The 22,900-nt window shown below is 57.4% G+C and overlaps 2 protein-coding genes across 3 annotated transcripts in view; one reads left to right on the top strand and one right to left on the bottom strand.

Annotated features, from left to right (window-relative positions):
• STK32B (serine/threonine kinase 32B) overlaps nt 1-14,812 on the bottom strand; it is a 204,760-nt gene extending 189,948 nt beyond the window's left edge. Inside the window, exon 1 of one of the 2 annotated variants that reach the window (XM_053672497.1) lies at nt 14,726-14,812. The gene's annotated coding sequence lies outside the window, so the exon portion shown is untranslated. Of the gene's footprint in view, nt 1-13,880; nt 14,007-14,725 lie in introns of those variants that run through there. The other variant, XM_053672494.1, reaches the window with a different exon arrangement.
• Nucleotides 5,693-9,855, top strand: CYTL1 (cytokine like 1). The gene is given in 5 exon segments (XM_037126976.2): nt 5,693-5,839; nt 5,841-6,020; nt 7,705-7,749; nt 7,887-8,015; nt 9,230-9,855. Coding segments are annotated over 5 exon segments (486 nt in total). The 5' UTR covers nt 5,693-5,791; the 3' UTR covers nt 9,314-9,855.
• Nucleotides 14,813-22,900: the final 8,088 nt, after the last annotated feature.

Genomic DNA, 22,900 nt, shown 5'->3' with positions numbered 1-22,900 from the left:
GACACCAGCTCTGGCCAAAATGAAACACTAACTCTGCTGCTGGAAGGGACCCTACGGAGTGTACAGACCTTACAGGGCAGCCGACAGAGTCTAAGGGGGAGTTCGAGGACCCGGCCCCCAGGACTGGAACGAGAGCTGCGGCCCCATCCAGCCGTAGCTCCGACTACCCCCCAGCTCTGCCGATGTGGCCCTGACCCTGCCTGCTCCTCCACGGACAGGCCCACTCCCGGGCAGGGACACACCCCTGGCAACCACGCAGCCGCACCGGTGGGATTGGACAGCCGCTTCCTCCTGCATCCCCCTGTTAATCCCAGGGAAGGTGCCAACTGGTCCATCCTGGGACATCTACCCATCACGGTCACCGTACTGGGAAGGTAAGTATTGGCCTAAGCTGCAGTTAAGGAACAAGGTCTATAAACAGAAAAAAAAAAAAAGAAAAGAAAAAAAAGATGAAGAAATTGAAAACCATAGCTCCCAAAGTCACTCCAGCTGTTTCGTGTTTATTTCATCTTCACAAAAAGTCTGTGCAATAAATGTTATGAGCCCCATGCATCAGAAAAGAATGAAGGATGACAAGGTTTGAAGTGAAAGGGATTAAAGTACAAATTGCCAGTCATAAAAGCAGCGACATAAAGGGCAGCACAGGGAATGGCCATGACATTGTAACAACTGTGGGGCCACATGGGCCCTGGGCTTAAACGGGGATCACTTGGTAATGCACTTGGAGTATATGAATATCTAACCACCATGTTGTACCCCCGAAACTAATGCACATTGTATGTCAACTGTGACTAAAAAGCAAATTTAATAAAACACACACACACACACACGTGAGGTGGAAGCCCAAGTCCTCATTACTCCAAACCTGCGCGCTCCAGGTCAGGACTCTCTGGGCGGACTTTTTTCCGAGCCCTTCCCGCACAAACAGACCCAGGGAACGTGTGTGGGGAACCTCGGCTGCACAGTGCTTCTCATTACGTTTTGAATCCGCGTGTTGAGACTTGATAGAAGGTCTCTATTCGAGAACATGGGGTCCTTTTCATGATCACTGTCCCAAAGCCAAGTGCAACGTCGGTGTTTGTCTTCAGCCCTTCCCTCTGCGCCCTGCAGGCCAACTTTCCATGTGGGTTTGCCAACAGCGCGAGGAACAAGCTCAAAAACACGTAGCTGGGGCGGGCGCACGATTTTAACCAAAGGAACACTGATGTCAACAGGAACTTCGGAGGCAGCAGTCTGGCGAGGGGGGGCCTCCTCCCCACCAACACCCACTGGCTGCAAGCGCTGGGCCGGGGGGCACCCACAGCCCTGGCTCCCGAGTTCTAACCTCGGACGGCAAGCAGGCAGGTGGGCAGGGACCCCCAGGTGGCCCCCAACGCCAGGCGCTGACGTTAGCGTCTCAGACTCTATGTCTGTCCGGGGTGATGTTTTCCTCAGAATGGACACTGCCGCTGGGCTCGCCCAGTCGCTGGCAAAGACAGTTACTGGCTAGACATCAGGCCACCGAGGAGACCTGAGAGTGGCCAAGCACGCACAGGACGGGAACATAGGGGCCGCTCGGGAAAGGTGGGATTCTGCGTCTCAGCCAAGTAACCAGGGCCCAAGAAAACAGCCAGTTCCTATTTCTTGTGGCCTCCTCGGGAATTTCCCATAACCCCTTGGGGCTGGGAACAGGGAGTATTTCTCCAGATACTGCATCACTCATTGAAGCCTGCCAGTCCGAACAGCCACAGAGAAAAGGGTAAATGGTCTTTATCCAGAAATGCTAAAAAGGAGCCCCAGGCTACAAAAATGCTCACTAGGTCACAAGACAGCCCCAGGGAAGGGTCTGCTCCCAGAATGGAACTCAGGACTTTCTCCAGGGGTTCGAGGGGCATTGCCTCTCTGGACGGGGGATGAGAGAGCAGGTGTCCTGGACTGCATTGGCAGCCACTTTGTGACCACACAGGGGCCCGGCTTTAAGATGGCATGAATGGTACACGTGTCCCTTTGGGCTCTGCCAAAGCGGCAGAATCAGAGAAAACAGCCTGTGTGAAGGTCAAAGGCCACTTGGTTGGTAACTACGGACCCTACGGATTGCCGGGGAGTGTGATTTGGAGCAAGTCACTTAACCTCCTGCCCGGAAATGACAGTAATAGAGCCAACACATTAATACTTGCACAGGCTCAGAGCAAGGCAGCACTTCCAGAGCCAGTGGCCATCATTGTCATCATTGTCATCATTGTTACTGGGGTCAGAGTGCAGGCCAGGATGCAGCACAGGAGGGCTGAGGGCTGAGCCCGGCGGAGACCCAGCCGCAAACCTCAGACTGTGCTGCGGGCCCCAGGGAAGCAGGGAAGAATCTGAGATGGGCTGGCCCGGGTGTATCTCTGGGAGGAGACGGCACTCCGGGCAGAGTGATGTTAAAGGTGATGTGACCATGGGACAGGGTCCTGAAGCCACTTCCCCTGGAGTAAGGTGCAGGAAATGGGGATGCGAGGCCTGAGAGAGCGCAGAGTCTGTTTCACCGGGGAGGGGCGGGCGGGGCAATTGGTGGGGACAGGATGAGGAATGACCGTGGTTTGGGGGTCCCCACGGGCTTGTCCTGTGGAAGAGGGGTTAGGCCACGCTGGCAGCGGGAGGGGTCGTCGCCGCATCCCACCTTGCCCTTGGGAAGCATCTGTGGGAGTCAGCGCTGCCAGAGTCCGGAGGGCGGCCTTGGGGGGCAATGGCCCCATCGGGGAGGCACGCGAGCAGACTCCAACGGAGCACTGGACAGGGAGGCTGTTGGGGGGCGACCAGGCAGGTGGACTCGGATTAGGCCGAGTTCCTCGCAGCCTACGTCTCTGTCATTCTCCCGAGCCCCAGAGAGGTGGGGCATCGGGCAGCTGCGATGAACCACCAGGAACTGGGCGTCTCAAAACAACGCACATCTGATCTCTTTTGTTCTCCGGAGACCGGATGTCCATGAGCCACCTGGGCTAAAACCAAGGTGCGGGTGGGGCCCACTGGCCTGGTTCCTCTGGAGGCTCCAGGGGAAGGTCCTTGTCCTCACCCCGCCCAGCTTCCAGGGCTCATGGCCTCTCCCTCCAGCATCAAAGCACTGCCCAGCTCCTTCCTCTCCCTTCGCATCCCCCCTGCCCTCCCCCACAGGTGCAGCGCACACCCGTGTGTTTCCAGAGTTAGTTGCCAGCTTCCTGCCCTGTGAGGATGGGACCCCCACCTGTCCCATGGTTTGTCTTCACCGTCCTTCCAGGAGACTCTCAAAACCATAGCTGTGTGTCCAAGAATGAACAAAGGACCCACTAAAGAAAATGCTGCCGTGGCACTGAGAAACCTTCCCCTGCTTGCTCCTGAGCGCTGGTGGGCGGCTCCCCGGACATCCCGAGGCCCCACTCGGCCCCACGCACGAGGGCCCAGGCTGCGGATCAGACCTGGGGGGTGGCAGAGCCTCTGGGAGAAGACAGAGGCTCTAGTCTGTGGGGAACTCCCGCCCAGATGTTTAACGCACACACTCTGGGCGGAGCAGCCTGACACTGCAGGGCTGGGGGGCTGAGGGGCTGGGTGCGGGGGATGGTGGCAAAGGAGACCCTTGTGAGCACAGACATGGGTCTCCGGAGCTGCCCACTCCCCAGCAGGTCTTGGGGGGCAGCCAGTGTGGGGCTGGCTCGGGCTGCACCCTGTGGGTTTTCAGTGGCTTCACCTCGCTCTCCGTAACAAGATTACCAGCCATGGGGTTAATTAAATAGCAAAGCCTTCTGAGCATCTGCTCTGCCCGCTGGGCACTGAGTGCTGACGAGCCGAAACGAAAGGCGCCCTGGGTGGGTGAGGGAGATGGAGAAACCCCCTCGGCTCTATCGGGTGCTCCAGGTGCAGCGGAGCTTCGGATTTGCCGAGGGAGCCCACAGACCCACTCGCAGTGTCCTGAGTGGGACAGGGTCAGATGTCTCCAAGGCGCATCAGCTCGAGGTCAGAGGTGTCCCTGGGTCCTGATTTCCAGCCCAGGGACTTGTTTGGGTGCCAGGGCTTGTTTTCCTTCCCTGTCCCCAATGTGACACTGTTCCCACGAGCACGTCCAGGGGCCCCGGAGCATTTCCCAGGGGACCTGGAGGCCCTGGCTGGGTGACGCCGCAGGCTCCCTCACTGAGGGAGAGAGGGGACTCCTTCATCCAGAAAGTACATCTGTGTTCACCGCCTGTCCCTCCAGTTCTGCCCCATCCTCAGCTGGGTGCCCAGAGGACGGTCCCCAGGTCATCTTGCTAAAGGCGCAGAGAACACACACCAACAAAACAGAGAGGCGTGACTGTGATCCCTGCCCAGAGCCGCAACACCAGAAAACCCGATGACTGGCGTGGCGGGGCTAGAAGGGACCTCTGGCACAGCCCTGGTGACGCCACTGTTTGCAGACAGGGAGTGGGTCCCAGGGCCAGGCCGACAGGGCTGGAGCCGCAGCCAGGGCTCCCTCCCTTCGACAGGCCCGGAGCCATGCTGTGCCGGCTACCGCGGTCCTTTCCCTCATCCCGCTGGTCCCCATCTTTGGTTGTTTTGTTCTGCAGCGTGGGGCTGGCCTGGGCCCCTTTCTGCCCCTCTCTCAGTGACCGGTGACGAGGCTGTGGAGACAGGCAGACCCAGGTCCGAGGCTCCATCCGTCTCCTTAGCCTTGTGATCTCAGGAAGTTTCCTGTGCCCTGAGCCTCGCTAGCCCCCTCTGTGAAATGGGAAGCACCCCCACTCCACTGGCTTTCTGGGAGCTCGGGCGTCGGCTGTGCCTAAGTGACGCCTGGTATAAAGTGAGAACCTTCCTCTCCTCTCACAGCAGCTCCTTCTCCCTGCGGGTCCCACGGTCTCAGGCAGCCCACGGGCCCAAACTCCTCTCCAACCGCAGGTCCCGTTCCAATCGCCCATTTCCCTCCAGCTTTGTGACCTTGGGCAAGTTGCTGGAACTGCCTGAGCCTGTTTTCCCACCTGGAACAGGGGGCTGTTTCCTGAGGCCCCGGTGGCGCAGGGACGGCTGCAGGACTGGAGACGGTGACATCGGCTCTGACATTAGCCTAGTGGCATTAGCTCAGAGTCTTTTATTCCTCACCATTAATTCATGTCACTGACAGGGGGACAGGGAGGGAAGTGTTAGGAAACCCACCCAAGGTCAGTGCCAGAGGTGAGTAACTATGTGTCCCACCAACCATCTAAGGAGACCACTTACTGTGCCCATCGCAGGAGCATGGCCTGCAGGGGACCCTGTAACAGAGCAGCACATTGGGGGAACTGCTGGCCTGGCCTTAGGGCCTGCTCCGTGCGGGGCCTGGGCTGGGAGCTTGGCGTGGGCTAGCTGGGGGAATGCTCACCCACCCCCTGCCATGGGTGCCAGCACCTGCCCACCTTCCAGACGCCCAGTCATAGCTGGTCAGTGGGGGGTGGATGTGGACACCCAGCTGCGTGACCCCAAGCTCCATTCGCTGGTGCTCAATCCGTCACTGCTGGTCCTTTCCCTCCGCCATCTGCTCCAGGAAATCAGCCAGCTTTATAACAGGTCCCCAGTCTGAGGGGACTGGCCGCCCACCCCTGGCCTCGGCTGCCCCTCCCCCTCATCCATCTCGGTCTCCCTCTTGTCCTCTACTCCCCTCATCTGTGGGTCCTGCCCCTTCAGGCAAAGCCCCTGACCAGGGAGACGCTTGTATTGGAAGTGCACAGAGCACCGCCCCGCTTGCCCTCCAGGCATCCAGCACCCCCCAGGCAGCCCCTCCTCTCACAAGGGGTCTGAAAGGAGCCAGTGTCCAGGTGGGCGTGCTCCATGGCCTGGCTGGGCCCCACAGGAAATGGAGGCCTGGAGGCCCACCCCCAAGCAGCTGCTTAAAGGGGCAGCTGGCCTGGAGCTGCAGGAGGTCCCTCTGTACCATGACGCCCTGGCTGCTCTCCCTGCTGCTGCTGCTCCTGGCGGGGCCCCCCACCGTGTGGCCCGCGCCCCCGACCTGCTACTCCAGGATGCTGGGCCTGAGCCGGCAGATCACCCGGGATTTCCAGAGCCTGCAGGCCACTGAGCCCTCGGTGAGTCTCCTCTGCCTGCACGGACCAGGAGGGTCTGTGCAGACCCAGTCCCCAAAAATGTGCCTTTGAACCAAGAAAAAAAAAAGAAAGTGCTCTTTCTGGTCATTGTTACTCTTAAAGGTATTTTTTATTTCCATCCTTTTAAATATAATACCAATGGTTTGCACTTTTTCTTAAGTACAAAGGAACATAATCTAAGACTTCACAATTTTTGCTTGTAACTTGCTAGCAAATATCAGAGGATCTGTTGTGCAATGTGAAAAGGAAGGAAAAACCTCCCATTGAGTTTGGCTGATGAATTCTCTTCCCTGGCCAGTGGGCTCTCTGGGGGTGACTCCCAGAACTGGCTCCACCCCCGGCTGCTGTGGGACCTGAGACCTGGACCTGAGACCTGGGCAAATTTCAGCCCCTGACCTCAGGGTCCCACTCCGGGGTCAGGGGCAGCTGTGAGGGTGTGGAGGGTGACCACGGGCCTGGTGGGGGGCTGCGGGAGTGGCAGCCGCTGCCTCAGTCAGACGGAGGGCGGCCCAGAACTGGAACCCAGGCCTCCTGACCACCGTGTTGAAACAAAGTGAATTCTGAACTCATTAAAAACTTGGGTAAAATTTAGGTGTCTCTTTAACACTTGCAAACACTTCAAACAAAACATAACGTTTCTCAGATGTGGAGTTTATGGTGCCCTAACGATTTCTTTGCATTTTCTTTTAAAGTTAAATAATGTTTACTTTCTTCTAATTATGAAAGTTGCATAGTTTGTGGAACGGCTGGAAGAGGCACAAAGGACAAAGAATTACTTGCAGTCCTGCCCCCTAGAGGTGACTGCTGACATGACACCCCGGGGGGAGTATTTCAGCTCCCAGTCTGCGCAGTGGTATGGAAGTGTGTCTGCGGGTGTGTGTGAGTGCGTGTGCACACGTGTGAGTGCATGTGCACGAGAGGACTGGGTCAAACAGCACAGCAGCTCTGCAGTTTCCACAGTTTGCCGCCATCTAAGTCAACGTTCTTCTGTAACCACGTTCCGCCGAGTTCCTGCCCCAGTTCACCCACGGACTCCTTGGGGTTGCCTGCGCAGAGCAACCTCTTCGGAAGGACTCTGGTGTTAAACCGTGACACTGTGTAGGGGTCAGAACTGCAGAGCTGGACGGAAGAGGCGCGATTACGCATCCTAACTCCGATTTCACAACTGGGGCGCCGAGTCCCATAGGAGACCCGCCCCGGGCCACACAGGGAGTTCCAGAGAAGGTGGTAGGGGCCCGCAAACCCCATGCTGGTGGCGCAGGACCGGAATCTGGGTCCCCGGCCTTCAGGCCCGCACCAAAGTAAAATACAGCAAAGTACACGTGCGTGTGCGCTTCTGTACTAATACAGTATATCATATACATCGCTACACCTAGACCGCAGCTACAGAGCTCTTTAATCTATGCATACACGTGTGTATATTTGTGGGAGTGGGCACATTTACATATATTTACAGGTGTGGCTACATACAATATAAGGCGGTCCCCTAACTCACAGTTAATGACACCAAGTCTGCACTCTGACCGTTGGGTTCCGGAGCAACACGGCCACAGGACATGGAAACCCTGCGCATGGTGGCCTCACAGCCCAGCACGTGGGGCGGGTCCTGTCGAAGGGCGGCCGGGAGCCCTCTGTGCCTGGGCTCAGGCTGCGTCCCTCTCTGCAGGAGCCGTGTGTGCGGTACCTGCCCAGGCTGTACCTGGACATACATGTAAGAAGGGTCCGCCTGCCCAGGGGAGGCACGGGCGAGGGTGGGGGCGAGATCTCGGGTAAAAGTCACAGGAGCCCCCAGCTCCCACTCCTGTGGCTACTGGAGTCCCCCATGAGACCCCTTGCCCCCACTCCCAGAACTACTGCGTGCTGGCCAAGCTGCGGGACTTCGTGGCAACCCCCCAGTGCTGGAGAGTGGCCCAGGTGGACGCCCTGAGGGAGAGAGTGCGGAAACTCTACACCATCATGAACTCGTTCTGCAGGAGGGTAAGTGACCCGACACCACTGGAAGGGCTAAGAAAAGGTTAAGAAAGGGTTAACAGGGGCCAGCGAGGGGAGGAAAGATGACAGACGCTTCCTGCTCTCTCACACACGCACACAGCCCTTCCTCAACCAGGGTCTCCCTCAGTGAGTGCTGGGGACTCAGAACAAGCGTCTCACCTCCACAAGCTCCGCGCTGATTCGGGGACACCACCAGGCCCACGTGTTAATAACCAAGTGACCCAGACTCTGCGGGGAGCCAGGCAGGGCCACAGGAGGGGCAGGGGCCACAGGATCTGAGAACTCCCCATCCCCTTCCGGGGTCAGAGGAGGCTTCGTGCGGGGGTGGGGGTGGGGGGCTCGAGTGTGATCGTGGCAGGAGAAGAGGGGCCGGAGGCAGAAGCAGCGGGAGGCCAGCAGTAGCTGAGATGTGGACGGGCAGGGGCTCGGCCTCGGACGCACCCGAGCTCCGGTCTTTGTTTTCCCACTTCACCGACGACGATGGCAGGACCCCTCACCTCTCTGAGCCAGCTCCCTCGCTTGTGAGCTGGGGACAGTGACCGCCTCGGGGTCACTGGGAGGATAATAACGGTGCACCCTGACCGTGTGTGTCTCGCGGCACTGTGGTAACTCCCTGACCTAAGAACCCAGGACGGGGACTGAGGCAGGGTTCCTGGCAGCATGCTGGCCCGGGCACACCCTCGGGCGACTTTGACAGTCAGCAGTCCAGTTATACTGCATCTGTTCGTGCGTCCAAGAAACGTCAGGCGCCTGCTCCCCACACCCGTGCTCCCCGTCCTTTCCTGCCCCCCGTGGTCCATGGGGTGGGGTGGGGGCAGCGGAGATGGGAAGAAGACACAAATAACACACCCGTGCGGCTGCTCTGACTCTGCACCGTACGCACGTGCGCTCTGGCCCCTTCCCACGGCGTCCCCACTGCCTGGCCTGCAGGTGTCGGTCGGTAATTAAGGGCCATCCGCTCATTCCCACCCTCCCCATCTATCCATCCGGTCAACCAACGTGTGAGCGAACTCAATAAATAGAAAGAAGACAGGAGACTCTGCGGGAACGTGAAGATGTGACCAGCTCTCCTTGGGAGAGTAAGGGATGGGCAGTTGCCACCCCAAGGAACGGTCTGAGGGCAGCCAGGAGTCCGGCATTTGAGCCTGGGCTCTGCAGCCACCCCTGGTGACAGCCCACTCATGGCTCGCCTTTTCCAGGACCTGGTGTTCCTGACCGACGACTGTGGCGCCTTGGAGTACCCAATGCCGACCACCACGGCCCTGCCCGACCGTCACGGCTAAGGCGGCCCAGCCCGGAGCCGGGACCCGAGGGGATGGGATGATGCCGGCAGCCCAGGGCAATGGGCTGCAGCCTCGGTCCCCTCAGGTCTCCCTGTTTACTGTAGCATCTCAAACTGTCACATGTCTCCCCACCTTCTGGGAAGCAGGGCTTGCGCCCCGACCCCAGGACTCCCCTTGAGCACAGCTAGAGGCCTCGCTTCCATCCCCCTTGGCTTGCCTCACCAGGACACTTAGGCTTAGACACTGGAGCCAGCAGGCTGAGCTGACCACTAAGAAAAGCGGACACCAGCTTCCCGCTTCCGAACGACGAGCTGGGGAACAACAAAGGCTGAGTGCCCAGTGCCCTTCGAATGCAGCAGCCGCACTGCTTTCCTTTCCCGATAGGAGCCGGCTTAGATTTAACCCGACTTCTGCTCCCTGCCCTCCTCCACCACAACCTTCCCTAGAGTTACCTCTGGTTTTTAAGGAAACATTACTGCCTGTAAGACCTATTCGCAAGGTCCGTAATTTCACAGCACCGAGACCACCCTTTCCCTGAAAGGTGATGAAAAGCAAATAAAGACGATCCTTCCAGCGAGAAACCCGTGTCCTGCTGTTCTTGTCTAAGGTGGGTGCCTACCCACTTTCGGCAGGGCACTGCTCTCAGCAGGGGGCACCCTTCCCCCCCCCCCACCTTCTGCACCTGGCACCAGCATTTCTGGGTCTGCTTCCACCCCCCTTTGCGAGTGTCTGTCTTTCCAGCATTGGGAAATGCTCCAGTTTGGGCTTGGGGACACGCTGGACGCTGTGTGGCACCGATGGGCAGTGTGGCCTCTGGTGCTCAGTGCAAACACCAGTCCACTGAGTACGTGGAACAGAGCTGGGGTCAGGCACGGCCGCAGACCGAGCCTCTCCTGGATTAAGTGACTTGCCGAAGGTTGCCAGCAGGTAAGGGGGTGGGACTGGAGGGCGCTGAAGCCCATACTCTCCCCAGGGCCCCACCCTGGTTCTCTGAGGCTGAAACAGCTTAATTCAGGACACCTACAAGAACAACTCAGTTAAGTAACTGGATTGCTGAAAATCCGTCATGCGTGACCTACGTTTTGTGTCTTTTCCTCCCTTTTGTGCGCACGGGCCGTACTTTTCAGCCTCCGGCCTCTCAGATGGTTGATGAGGAAGCCTCGTCAGGGTTCCATCTTCTGTGCAGAAGCCCCAGCCCCAGTGCCACCGCGTTGGGTTTCTAGGATGGCTAGAACCAGGCACCCCAAACAGTGTCCCCCGCTGCCCCCTCCCCACCATGCGGCTTCCTTCCGACAGCAGAACACTGTTTCCAACACCCGCCTCCTGACCGGCTCCCCACGGCTTCCACCCTGAGCGACATGTACCTTCGCAGCTTGGTCTGCAATTCCCCATTTACCACCCCCACACCTGTCAGTCTCTGCGAAGCACCCCTGACACATAGCACTTGGCCACCAGGTCACATGTTCATGTGCTCACCTGGTGTGTCCCACACACATGACGGGGAGCCCCAAAAGGCAGGGACCACCACATCTTCGTGCCTGCACCTGGCACCATGCCTGACCTCTGGAGGTGCTCGGTCACCACGCTGTGGGTGTTTAGGGACACTGGACATGGCTTACTGGGAAGGCCACAGCAGTTAAGGTCTGTGGTTCCAGGTGGTCTGTGCCCCTCCTTCATAAAGTGCACCCTGTCCACACATGGCCTGTGCTCAGCCTCAGAGGCCTGCTGCCTATGTGCAGGAACTGCTGATTCTCGCTGATTTGGTCAACATCAAAGCCTCAGTAACTCGCGAGCATATATGCACACACACGTCTTGTGGGTGTTCATTGTTCCGGAGCTCTGACCATCAAACATGACCGGCAGGGCCGCAGCCGGCAGCAGGGACAGCACAAAGCCCCAAGCTTTGCTCCCTGAGAACAGCTGAAAGCTCTGTCGTCAGTCTGACTGGCCCTGAGCACCGACTGCAGAGATCAGATCATCCTGACACCTTCACGCCCGACAGTGGTGGTTTAAACCAACTGAGCATCACTTGGCCAAAATCCTCACGGCGCAAGCCTCACTGATTTGCCACAGGGCTGACGGTGTGACAGCACCACCTGCATCTGCACGGTGTTCAGGTCTGCAGGTGGTCGGATCCAGACCTCAGGGGACAGAGCAGGGAAGCGCCCTGAGATAGAGGAAGCGCTGGAGGAGGCGTTAAAAACAGAAGAACAGAGCACAGTTCTGCAGAAAGCAGCCCAGGCAGCTGTCGCAACTCGTTATTACTTCACACTGAGGGCATCGTGGGAATTATTCAGACACTGGACGTGCATTTTTAAAACATTTGCAATCATGATCTTCAAATGCAGCCCGACGTATTTTTTCAAGCATTTTCTGGCCGTCCCACGAAGAAAGTGGGGTGTGCTCTGGAGGTGCTGCATTTTAATTCACTCCCTTGTGGTTCCAGGCTGCTTGGAAGAGGTGCCTCATTCAGAAGACGGCTCAGACTTTGGTGGCTGTCACAGCAGTGAGCGCCCTCCCCCGCGCCCAGAGTTCTGCAGACCTGCCGGGTCTGGAAACTGTGCGGCTCCTGCACGGCCAGGCCCAGAGCAGAGCTCCGACACCCTGCCCAGGAGCTCCAAGATGCGCCACATTTATTGGTGGTGATACCATCTTGAGTATGTGGAGAGTGTGCAATTTCCAAACTCTTTCCAAGTCTATTTTCCCCCTTGCCAACTTAGCTCTCATGCCGACCTTTGGGAATGGGTGGATTCGGACAATGTGTCTCCATCTCTGGATTTAAGAGTGAAGCTCCAGTGAAACACCCTTTTGTACCATAAACAAGCCTAGCAGTGGCAAGTGTGACAATATCAAGCATGAGTGGGGACACCTGGTACTTGACGTGATGCTGCTGGAGGCGCGAAAACTTAGGACAGGGTATGGTGTTACCTCAGAAATATCAAGGGGTGTGCACCCTGTGACCCGGCCGTTTCAACCCTAGAACATACCCCAGAGAAATGCCTGCGCTTGTACCCCAGCAAGCACATCGACGGGTGTTCAGGGCAGAAAGATTCCATGATGGCAAATTACTGCAAACAACCTGGAAGTCCGCCAATGATGGTGCCCGCAAATACCCTGCGGAGTTCTGACAGGGGTCACGTGGCGGAACCTCAGTACCTAACACCGAGGAGCAGAAGGGATTCGGAACCACCCCGTTTCTATAAAGGAAAAAAGCAGGCAACGCATAAAATACATTTTGGGGGTGCCCAGCCAGGCGGCTCAGCTGGTTGGAGCGTCCTCCGGTACACCGAAAGGTTACAGGTTCAATTCCTGGTGTCTCTCACATTAATGTTTCTCTCCCTCTCTCTCCCCCCACCCCTTCCTCTGTCTCTAAAATCAATAAAAAATACCCCTGGGCGAGGATTTATATGTATGAATTCATATATATATGAATTCATATATATGTATATATATATGTATATGAATTCATACATATATATACACACATACATATATATGTTCAAGAAAGTGCTTAAAACAATATTCAGGACAGAAGACACCCCCGTGGGAGCGGAGGAAGAGGACAGTCTGAGGTGGGCAACAGGGAGCACTGGAAAATAGTAGCATGATTTTTCCTTAAACTCGCTGATGGTTCGCTATTTTGTCAGTCTTCAGGAAAATATATATATTATTTAGTTCACATTTAATAAATAAAAATATAGCATTCGCATAAAACATCAAAGGTTAATTACGAAAGCTATTTAAAAACCAATCTCATTTATAATAGCAGCAAACACTATAAGGTACCTGGAAATATGAGAAATTATGTACCAACTTTACAGAGCAAATTATTATAAAACTTTAATAAAGGACATAAAAAGGCCCTATATAAATAAAAAGACAGGCTATGCTGATGAGTCTGAAAATAACATAAATTCAGTATAACCAGTGAACATCCCAGCAGGACGAGTATTGATATGCTGAGCCTAAAATTTACAGAAAAGTATAAAAGATCAGTGAATTTGGAAAAAGACTACTTGGGGGAGGGGATCTCCCAGCAGGCATCGGGACTTGTTCTGTCATTCCATAAGTCATGGAGTTGGGGTACCCACGCAGGGATCACAGGAACCCAATGGCACAGAACAGGGGCCCAGAAAGAGACCGACGGGAACGGGCGAGTTTCTGAGCACACGTCACAAACCTGGGGACAACAACAGACAACACACCCAACCGCACCCGGACGACCGGCTGGCCCCCTAGAAAAGATGGAGACCCGCTCCTCCCTGACACCGCACACAGAAAGGAATAAGTGAAGCTGTATTTTCAAATATTTAGAAGAACACATGGCAGAATACCGTTGTGTTATTAGGATCAGGGAAGAATTTGTAAGCAGGATCCAAAGATGGCATTCAAGAATGAAAAACATTAATAAATACAGCATAACATTTTTAAAAGACACAGTAAGCAAAGCTAAAGAAACACGCGCACCGACTGGAAAACGCATGTGTTGACTGCCAACTATTGGCACCCAAACTGCCCACAAACCAGTAAGGAAGACAGAGAAGTGCCAGGACCTGGACGTCCTAACCTGGAAGGAGACACCCTAAGGGGTGTTTGAATGCACGGGAAGACGTGGAGCGTTTCCAGCAACAGGAGAGCGCCCGCTAAAACCGCAATGCAGTGCCATTTTCAAGCCACCAGCAGGGGAGACACCGAGCCTGCTAACGCAGGACTGGCAGAAACTTAACCTCGTGGTGCGCCCGGAAGTGTAAACTGATACCGACTGTTCCGCCGGCGGTTTCCTAACTTTGGCAACCGGATTTCATTTCTGCGCATGCGTCTCAGGCGAACACCTACAGGCCACGCAGACAAGGGTGTTAGCCTTTGCCTCGTTATCTGCCCTACCAGAAACAAGGAAAAGGCAGCACCCTAAAAGTCTCCCGGAGGGTGAAAGAGCCCTGCTGCGCTTGGCCCGTGACACAGCCAAGCCATGGGCTGCGCTCATTCCTTGACACAGCCATCAAAGGGATGATCCAGGCGCCTGAGCTCAAAGCCATTGTCCACTAGGAAAACGAGTCAACACCGCAATCAGTCCTCCCTTAGGGTATTTGCATATTTTCAGAGCTTTCAAAAATTTCTTGGGGCAGATCCTCCGCAGTCCCTCCAATCTGTCTCTCGCTGCAACAGGGTTAGGACACTTCAGACCCACGGACGCCCCCTTTTCCAGCCTCCGACCCCCTCCAGCCTCCATTCCAGTCTCCACCCACCTCACCCATCCTCGTCCTCCGCCTCTGAGACCAGCCAGCAGCGTTTTTGAGCCTGACTCTCACTGCCGGGCAGCCACGAGCTCCCAAACTTGTCAGAATTCTTCCACTGCAGTGGAGGCCCCGCGAACAGAGGAGTCACCCTGCGTCTGTGGGCCCCCACACCTACCTCTCTCTGGGCTTCTGTGTCCACGGCGAGGACATGCATGGCCCTGGAGGGCGTGGGCGAGGCCAGCGGAAGCAGCTCTTGAAGATGCAAAACCAGCTCGGTGGCCGGGTCTTCTTCCAGGGCTTGCAGAGGTCGTCCCAGGATGAGGGGGTAACTCTCAGGACGCCATGGGACCGCCGCGGTCCTGGAGAAGAGCCTGACACAGGCGCTTATGGACCTGCAGGCCCTGGTTCTGCCTGCACGGACCCAGAGCTCTGTGACTTCCGGAGGAGCCACTTCCTGGGTGAGCAGGTGAAACTCATCAAGAAGAAGGGTGACCACCTGACTCGCCTCTGTTGGCCGGCGGGCCCTCAGGCTGGATGTCTCTTGGAAAAGCTTCCCCTTGAACACGGGCCCCTTTGGGGCCCAGAGGCCTTCGCGTCCCCCTGGTCCCTGGCCTCTCCCTGTTGTCACTAGGCAGCCTCTCACCACCCTGGGGCCCTCTCCCATGCCCTGGGCCAAGTGGAAACAAAAAAGCTTTGTGCAGCAAGGTGGGGGGTGAGGACAACTTCTCAGAAGCACTGGAAAATGGGCAGGAAACAGCCTGTTGATGAGACTGGTTGCTTCAGGGGACCAGGGTCCAGGAGGGAAATAGGACCGAAACTACAGCAGCTATACTGGATTAAAAAAAACACAAGCATGGGAGAAAAATGTTAACATTTACTGAGTCTGAGTGGTGGGTCCATGGTACTTAATGATCACTCTACGTTTCAGATATTCCAGAGTTTACAGGTTAGAATAGCCGTTTCATTCCGGGGAATAACCGAACCCACCTCCCATTACAAGACGCGAGTACTATTCAGCTGGGGCTGGTTTCCCACCACCTCTCCCTGCAGAGAGCGGAGCTACACTTTGGCATTTAACACAGAGCTGGGGAGAGGGGTTTGGTGCTCCACCAAAGGCGACCAGGCTGAGAGGGGGCAGAGCTGGTACTCACCCAGGGCTCCAGACCTGAGCCCGCTGCTCAGAAGCCTTTCCGTTTTGGGGAAATCAGCAGAAAGGATTTCTCCGGGGACTTTTTAGGACTTGCCATGTGCTTCTAGGAGCCCCCAGGGACTGGGCCGAAGCTTCGGCTTGAGTCTCAGAGACGTAAACAGCCTGGCCGGGGCCACCCAGCTGCCCAGCTGCACAAGCCTCGAGGCCTAAGTACTTCTTCCCTTTCCAGCTGCTGGCCGGGGCCTCTGCGCCCTCTGCTCACCCACTCCCCACAGTGGGAGCCCTGTGCCCATCTCCTCCATGTCCTGAAGGCTCCAGGGAGACCCACCCCGGCCACCTGATGAGAGAACCTCATCCGACCTCTTCACAGCCTCTCACCCTGACGACCCCGTCCGCTCTCCGAGGCCCAGAAATGCCCCTGACACCTCTGCTGCTTTGGATAGCCCGTCATTCGTCGCGCTGGCAATCTGTGCTTTGTGTCCCACGGAGAATTTTTTCCCTGTGTTTTCCCTTCAGACGGGCCTTTTCGGTGGGCTGCTGTGACAGTTCTCTGCTCCGGCCCAGGACTCAGCATGTCCCCGTCAGAAAGGCCATCCGCCTGCCCCCCACCCCTCCCCTTCCCCTGCACTCAGAAACCCACGTTTCCAGGTCAGTTCCTCCTCCGTTCAGTTTCAGATAGAAAGTTCTGGAATGGTTCATCAAGTTCACAGCCTCATGGGAAGTATTTCATAAGGGAAAAAAAAAAGGTGGTTTGGATTAAAAGCGAGGAAGCAAGGACTCAGTACTGTGAAGTGAGTCAGATACAGCGCCTGGTTCTCGGGAAGGCACAGGCGACAGGTTTAGCAGAGACAATGAGCTCAGATGCACGCTTTTGAGGGTGGAAGGCTTCCCTGGAGCCACAGTGCCGTGAGGACAAATCAAAAACCCCTCACTGGGGAGGAGAACAGCCACCACGGGGCGCAGTGCCCCTGAACTGCTGGCACCGCGGGGTCCCTCTGGTCCATCGGCCGCGCTGAGGTCTCAGTCCCCTCTTACAGGTGGCATTGCCACAGTGGTGACACAGGACTTCTGAGACCACTTGACCAGCCTGGCTCCCAGTCGGCCCAGCCTCTCCGGCTGCAGCCTGGGGGGGGGGGCACTGCTGGGGGTGAGCGTGTGCGGCTGTGCACGGTCCAGGTGCCCGAACGCCCGAGTGGCCCCTGCTCATCTGTGGTCACAGGCGGAGCCTCCTCCAAGGAGACTGGGCCCCAGAATAAGTGCCCCCTCCAGGCACCGGCGCAGACGGCCAGCCAGCCGTGGATCCGTCTGCAGGAGAGGCAGCAGCCCGTCCCTGGCCCCTCCTCCCCGGACGTGCACATCACCCGTCCCCGAGTGCCTCTGTGGTCCCGAATGCTCTGGGCTTCAGGAAGCCCCAGTGACACAAGGACCCATATGATGTTTTGTGGGTCAACACTAGGCCGAGGTGCATTTAGGAAAAACGGGATTTCCCCCATTTTAAAGATGACAAAGGGGAGCCTTCCGACGGGGAAGTGACTACCTGAAGGTGCAGGTGTCGGGCAGGAACGGCCTTGGAGCCGCTCCACTGTCCGAGGTCACGTGACTTTCTTTCCGCCTGCACCCTCAGGCTCTCAGCGGCAGGGTGACCCTCACCCCTCACGGTTGCACGTTGTTACACATCCTTTTGCAAAGTTCTTGCATGACTCATGCTTTGGGAGGGAAAGGGTTACTTTTACCACTTCTAGGCTCTGGGAGTGGCTGGGGCTGGGGGCCAGCGAACTTAACAGGGCTGCACGGGAAATGTCCTAGCTGTTTGTGATGCCACACAAAGGGGGCTTGTTTTGACCTTGAAATCAACCCACCCTCTGGTTACTCTTCCAGCCAAAAAAAGCAAATAGGATAAACCCATGGACTGTGCTCCCGCATCTCAGGGGGAATGTTGGTGGTAAACAGGACAGAGTCAGGCCTTGGGAAGCCGGGGAGGTCGCCGTGGGCAGAAGTTAAGGGATGCAGACCCTTCACCACAGCAGGGAAGAAAGCATCTTCTCCCAGTGGACAGACCCTGGGCACAAACTGAGGACTCCCCGTGTTACCAGCAAGGGGCCAGATGCTAGGAAGACCTCCTGCAGTACGGGGTCTAAGGGGAAACCTGGGAGAGCGTTGGAGTTGCCGGAAAGAAAGGAGGGCCCGGAAGGCGGCGCGGCCCACCTAGACCATCCAGGACGCAGGCAGATAGATGGCTCCGTGCCGGACAGAGAGGACGGCACACACGTTAACCAGACACGCCCTCGAGCCTGCAGCCTGCACTCAAATCTTAATTCTGTCCCCTCAGTTTTCACATCTGCAAAAGGGAGTTAATCGTAATACCTCCCAGATAGGGCTGTGCGAACAGGCAGATGGATGAATGTGGCATGGAGAACCTGGGAAAGAGGCTGGCACACAGTAGGTGTTCCGCTGATAATCGGTGACACGCTGATCAAGGTCAGCAGCTGCCTTCACTAGGGAGCGGGAGATGTGGCGAGTAGGGTGGGCGGACGCCGCCTGCTGGAAGGACTCAGGGACAGCGGGGCACTCGGAGGAGCCCAAAGCTCCACCCGGACTTCCCATCAGCGGGAAAAGCCGGAGCCCTCGGAAGCTGGCCAAGGTGGTGGAGCGGTTGCCTGCCAAATGCTGTTAATTATGAGCAGATTCACACATGCAAATGAGGCTCTCAGCTCCTCAAGCAAATAATTATTTGGGGGTTTTGGAAACAAGGATTAAGGAGACTTTCTATGCCTGTTTCTGAAGGGACTGAGGATTCTCAGAGGTCAAGTCCAGTAGTAGACAGATGCTTACAAAGATCACGCTCTTCTCAGAGGTCAAGTCCAGTAGTAGACAGATGCTTACAAAGATCAGCTCTCTCAGAGGTAATCAGTAGTAGAGATGCCGGCTCTTTCAGAGGTCAGTAGAAGATGCTTACAAAGATCACGCTCGCTCGGTTAACGTCCTCAATGATTCCCACAGCTGAGGATTCTAACTCGGTTTGCCGTTCACGATGGCTGCTCTGCGGTCTGCGGACGAGAAGAAAACGGACCAGGGCTGGCATCCTCCCTGATGGGCCGCTCGGCCCTTGTTCCCACCGGGAAGCCACAGAAACTAATCGGACCCTGGGCACCCCACATAGTCCCCCTCCTCGGCCCCCCTGTGTCAGCCGGGCCGAGGAGGTCCCTGGGGCCACAGAAAAGTGTCACCTGGGAGAAGGGCTGAGTCTCAGAGACCCCAGCAACCACACTGGCATCGAGCCCCCATGGGGCCTGGGAAAGTCCTTACCCCCTTCTGGGCCTCGATTTCTCGGGTATAAGATGGGGGGATAGGAAGGGGTATAGCCATGTGGGCTTCGATGGCCCAGTCCAGTCTCCACCCAGGGTCCTCAGATGTGTCCTTCTCCTCTGGCCACAGCAGGGGGCTGGGCTGGGGGAGAGGTCACCAGTCAGGGGCTACCCTCGCCTGTGGACCTGGGACCAGCCAGTGCTGACTCTGGGCCTGAAGCTGGAGTCAGGCAACTCTCTTTGCAGGGAAAAGCACTGCTGCCCTCTTGTGGCCACTAGCTGGAATGAACCATGTCCCCTGAAGATGCGGAGCTCGTCCTGGATGGCGCTGAGCCCTACTGTGTGCTCAGTGTGGGATACAATGAAGGGTCAGACCTTCCCCAAGCCCATGGCCCAGGGGGACAGACGTGCAGGCTATGTGGGTCCCGTACATAGCCCTCATCTATGTGACCTTGGGCACATTTTTGGACCTTTCTGTGTCTCCAATTCTTCATCATTAAAATTGGGCTAAAAATAAAATGTCCTGGTTGCCACAACTACCTGTACTCCAAGCACCCCTTTGTGCCTTTTCCACTGCCCCCAAGCCTGGGCCAAGCCACCAGAACCCCTCTCGGGTTTGTCTGCTCCGCCCCCGCCCCCCTGCAGCCCCCCACAGTCCCTCCCACACAGAGCAGCCCGAGGGTCCTGAGGACAAGGCGGTCCAGCCACAGCGGTCCACGGCTGACTGCCCGTTAGTGGGTCTCCACACCCCTCGGAGCAGGGCCCGAGTCCCAGCCGCGGCCTGACACCCACAGGACCTGGGCCACCACCTCTCTGACCTCACGGCCTGCCTCTCCGAGGGCCACTCTGCTGCAGCCACAGCGGCCACGCCCGGTCCTGGAGCACTGGTTGGGTCAGAGCCCGGCCCTTCCATCGCAAGTTCCCACTCCGACCCCCACGCCCTCCCCCGACCTTGCTCTTCTCTCCTGGGCCTGCCGCCATTACCGTGTTGTACGTGTTTGCTTCGTCACGGGTCCACCTCCCCGCCAGTGTGTCGGCTCCATGGGGACAGGAACCTTCGTCTGTCTTGCTCACTGCTGGGCTTCCAACGTGGATCATCGTACGTGACTCATTGCAGGTGGTCACTAAATATTTGTTGAATAAATAAACAAACGAGTGAGTGAGTAGGGCTTTCACTGGCATAAAGCTGGCTAGTCCTGGGTGGGGCAGATGGAGCTCCCAGTGTCGTTGCTCTTAGTAGACAGTGGAGTGACCCCGAGAAGGGGGTGTCCTGACCGCTCCGGGGCACGGCAGTGCCTGTCTTAGCGTCCCTACCTCAGGAAGGCTCCGGAGAAGGAGTCACAGGCACAGAAAGTGGGTTTGGCAATAAGTAGGAGTTTGCCCGGGTGAGGTGGGTTTCCAGGCGCCGGGAGCAGCACGCAGCCCAGGGCCCCCGGGGCCCCAGGGTGGTTTGAAGCAGGGAGGAGGGCCACCACCACCCAGAGAGGTCACCCTGTCAGCTGCATGCACGGTGGACTGGGGGCAGCACCGGAGGCGGGGAGATCCCAGAAGGTGGTGACAGGTCGGGGGACACGAAGGCAGCTGCTCGCGGCAGCAGTGCGGTGACAGCGGTTCCCCAGGGATGAGGTGATTCCTGGAGCCTCAGGTGGAAGGGTGTGGGGAGTCGGGCAGAGACCGCCTCCCGGGGCTGAAATCATTGTTTTCCGCAGCGATTTCCCACGACCTTCGGGATTATTAGCCTGCTGATATCATTCAAACCCATAAAAGAGCCAGTTTAGTCTCCTGTAGCAAACAACCCGCAAGGCCTCAGCCATCCTCACCTGAAGTGCCCTGCAGGCCTCGGCCGTGAACGCTCGCGCCCCTGCGGGCCACAGCGGCGGGGAGTGGCCAGGACCACGAAGACTCTACCCACCCGCGGCGGCTGGAGCACGTGACCTAGACTGCGCCCCTGCCCAGAGCAAACATGGCCGGGCTGGTGTGCCTGGGCGGGACCCCCGTACACACCCAAGGTTCCAGGGGCTACGAGGGTCAAGTGCAGGACCTGGGGGTCTTCCAAGAGCTCTCTGTGGCTGTGTGCCTCAGCGACATCTGGGGGCCGGGAGGTCAAAATCACCTTTGTTCTGGCTGACGTCACATGTGAAATTAAGGAGCAGAGGCTGACTTGTTGGAAGGTACCTCCCACCAGTAGGAGCTGTCCGTCAGAGAAGCCGGTCCATGCTGGGGAGTTCCCTGCCCCCTGGGTGGTCAAAAAAAAAAAAAAAAGAGAGATGGCATCACCTGGCTGGTGTGGCTCAGTGCACTGAGCACTAGCCTGCGGACTGAAGGGTCACCAGTTCGATTCCCAGTCAGGGCACACGCCCCGGTTGTGGGCCAGGTCCCCAGTAGGGGGCGCATGAGAGGCAACTGGGGGAAGTTTGATGTTTCTCTCACACATCAATGCTGCTCTCCCCCTCTCTCTCCCTCCGTTCCCCCCATAAAAATAAATCAATAAAATATATTTTTAAAAACTTTTAAAGATGACGTTGCCTCCTGGGAAGAAGTCGATGGCATTCCTGGACTTGAGGTTGGACCAGGCGATCCTCAGGCCTCCTTCCCAAACTGCAAGCGCACAAAGCCGAGGCTTGGCTCGGTGCTCCCCCCACCGCCGTGCCCCCCACACACACACCCCCGCCACAGGCCTGCACTCACACCCTGCATCCGGACGCCTCTGAAACCGTCCGAGCTGCAGGCCCACGGTAGCCCCGGGCTGCCTGCCATTCTACCGACGGGAATCAGGGCTCCGAGAGCAGGGTGGGCTCCCACGAAGGGGCGCGGCTTCCGCCTGCCCACCACGGCCTGGGCCCGAGGTCGCTGACGCCCAGGCCTCCACTCCCTCCACTTTTAATTCTGCAAAAGGTCAGTTTATTTCCACTCGGCTACAAAAAAGGAAGCTTCCGTTTGTGCAAATGTTTGCTTCCATTTAAGCAAGGAGCAACTTGGTTCCCACGGTGTCTAAACTGGGGAGAGGGGAGAGCTGGGACTCCTTAAAATTAGCGGGTGACGCCCCAGTTCCACTGCCGTCATCGGGCCTTCGTCACTTGATCTGCCGCCCTCGACCCCCGCCCCTCCCGGTTCCTTAGGTCTGTCTGGCTTTGGGCCCCCGACAGAGGCCAGGCTGCGTCACGGAGCTGCCTGGGCATGGTGGCTCCGGGGTCCCAGGGGCACTGCTCAGCCTCACAGGGAGTCAGGCCAGCCTGGGGACCAACCTCGGCTGGCCGGGCTGGACTCCTCACTGCAGGGCACCTCTGCCTGGGGACGAGGACCTGACGGTTAACCCCTCACCGCGGGCGACCGTCCTGGGCATTGCAGATGTTCAGCAGCATCTCCGCCCTCCACCCACCGCGTGGCCAGGGGCACCAGCCAATGAGCCCCCGGCCATGAAAATAAAAAACACCCCAGACGTTGCTGCTTGTCCCCCCACGGGGCAAAATCACCCAGGTTGAGAACCCCTGAGCTAGAACCAGCAGCGTCTTCCCTCTTCTCCTTGCTCCCCCAATATTCTCTGAGACCCCACAGCAGGGAAACAAGCACAGCTACGTTGACAGGTCGGGACGAGCACCTTAATGGGTGGGCGCAGACCCTGGCTTGAGCCTGGTGGGGGTGGGGGTGGTGCTTCCCACATGGACATCGCCGTGCCGGTACCTACAGGCACAGGGTGCCCCTGGTCCATTTATACCCACCTCTCTCATGGAGGAAGAGAGTGCTGCTCAGAGAGGTTAAGCAACTAGCTTGAAGGCACACAGCAGACTTTGTCATATTCTGTACCCAGCACTGTTTTCATGGCCCCACGCCAAGCCTGGATCCAGCCAGCACCGATCAGGGGGCTAAAACCTGGGACAAGGCGCAATGTCCTCTC

The sequence above is a fragment of the Artibeus jamaicensis genome, unplaced genomic scaffold, assembly GCF_021234435.1.
Source record: "Artibeus jamaicensis isolate MK-2021 breed Jamaican fruit bat unplaced genomic scaffold, CSHL_Jam_final contig_76, whole genome shotgun sequence".
Classification (NCBI taxonomy): Eukaryota; Metazoa; Chordata; class Mammalia; order Chiroptera; family Phyllostomidae; genus Artibeus; species Artibeus jamaicensis.
This window is presented reverse-complemented; position numbering and strand designations above follow the sequence as displayed.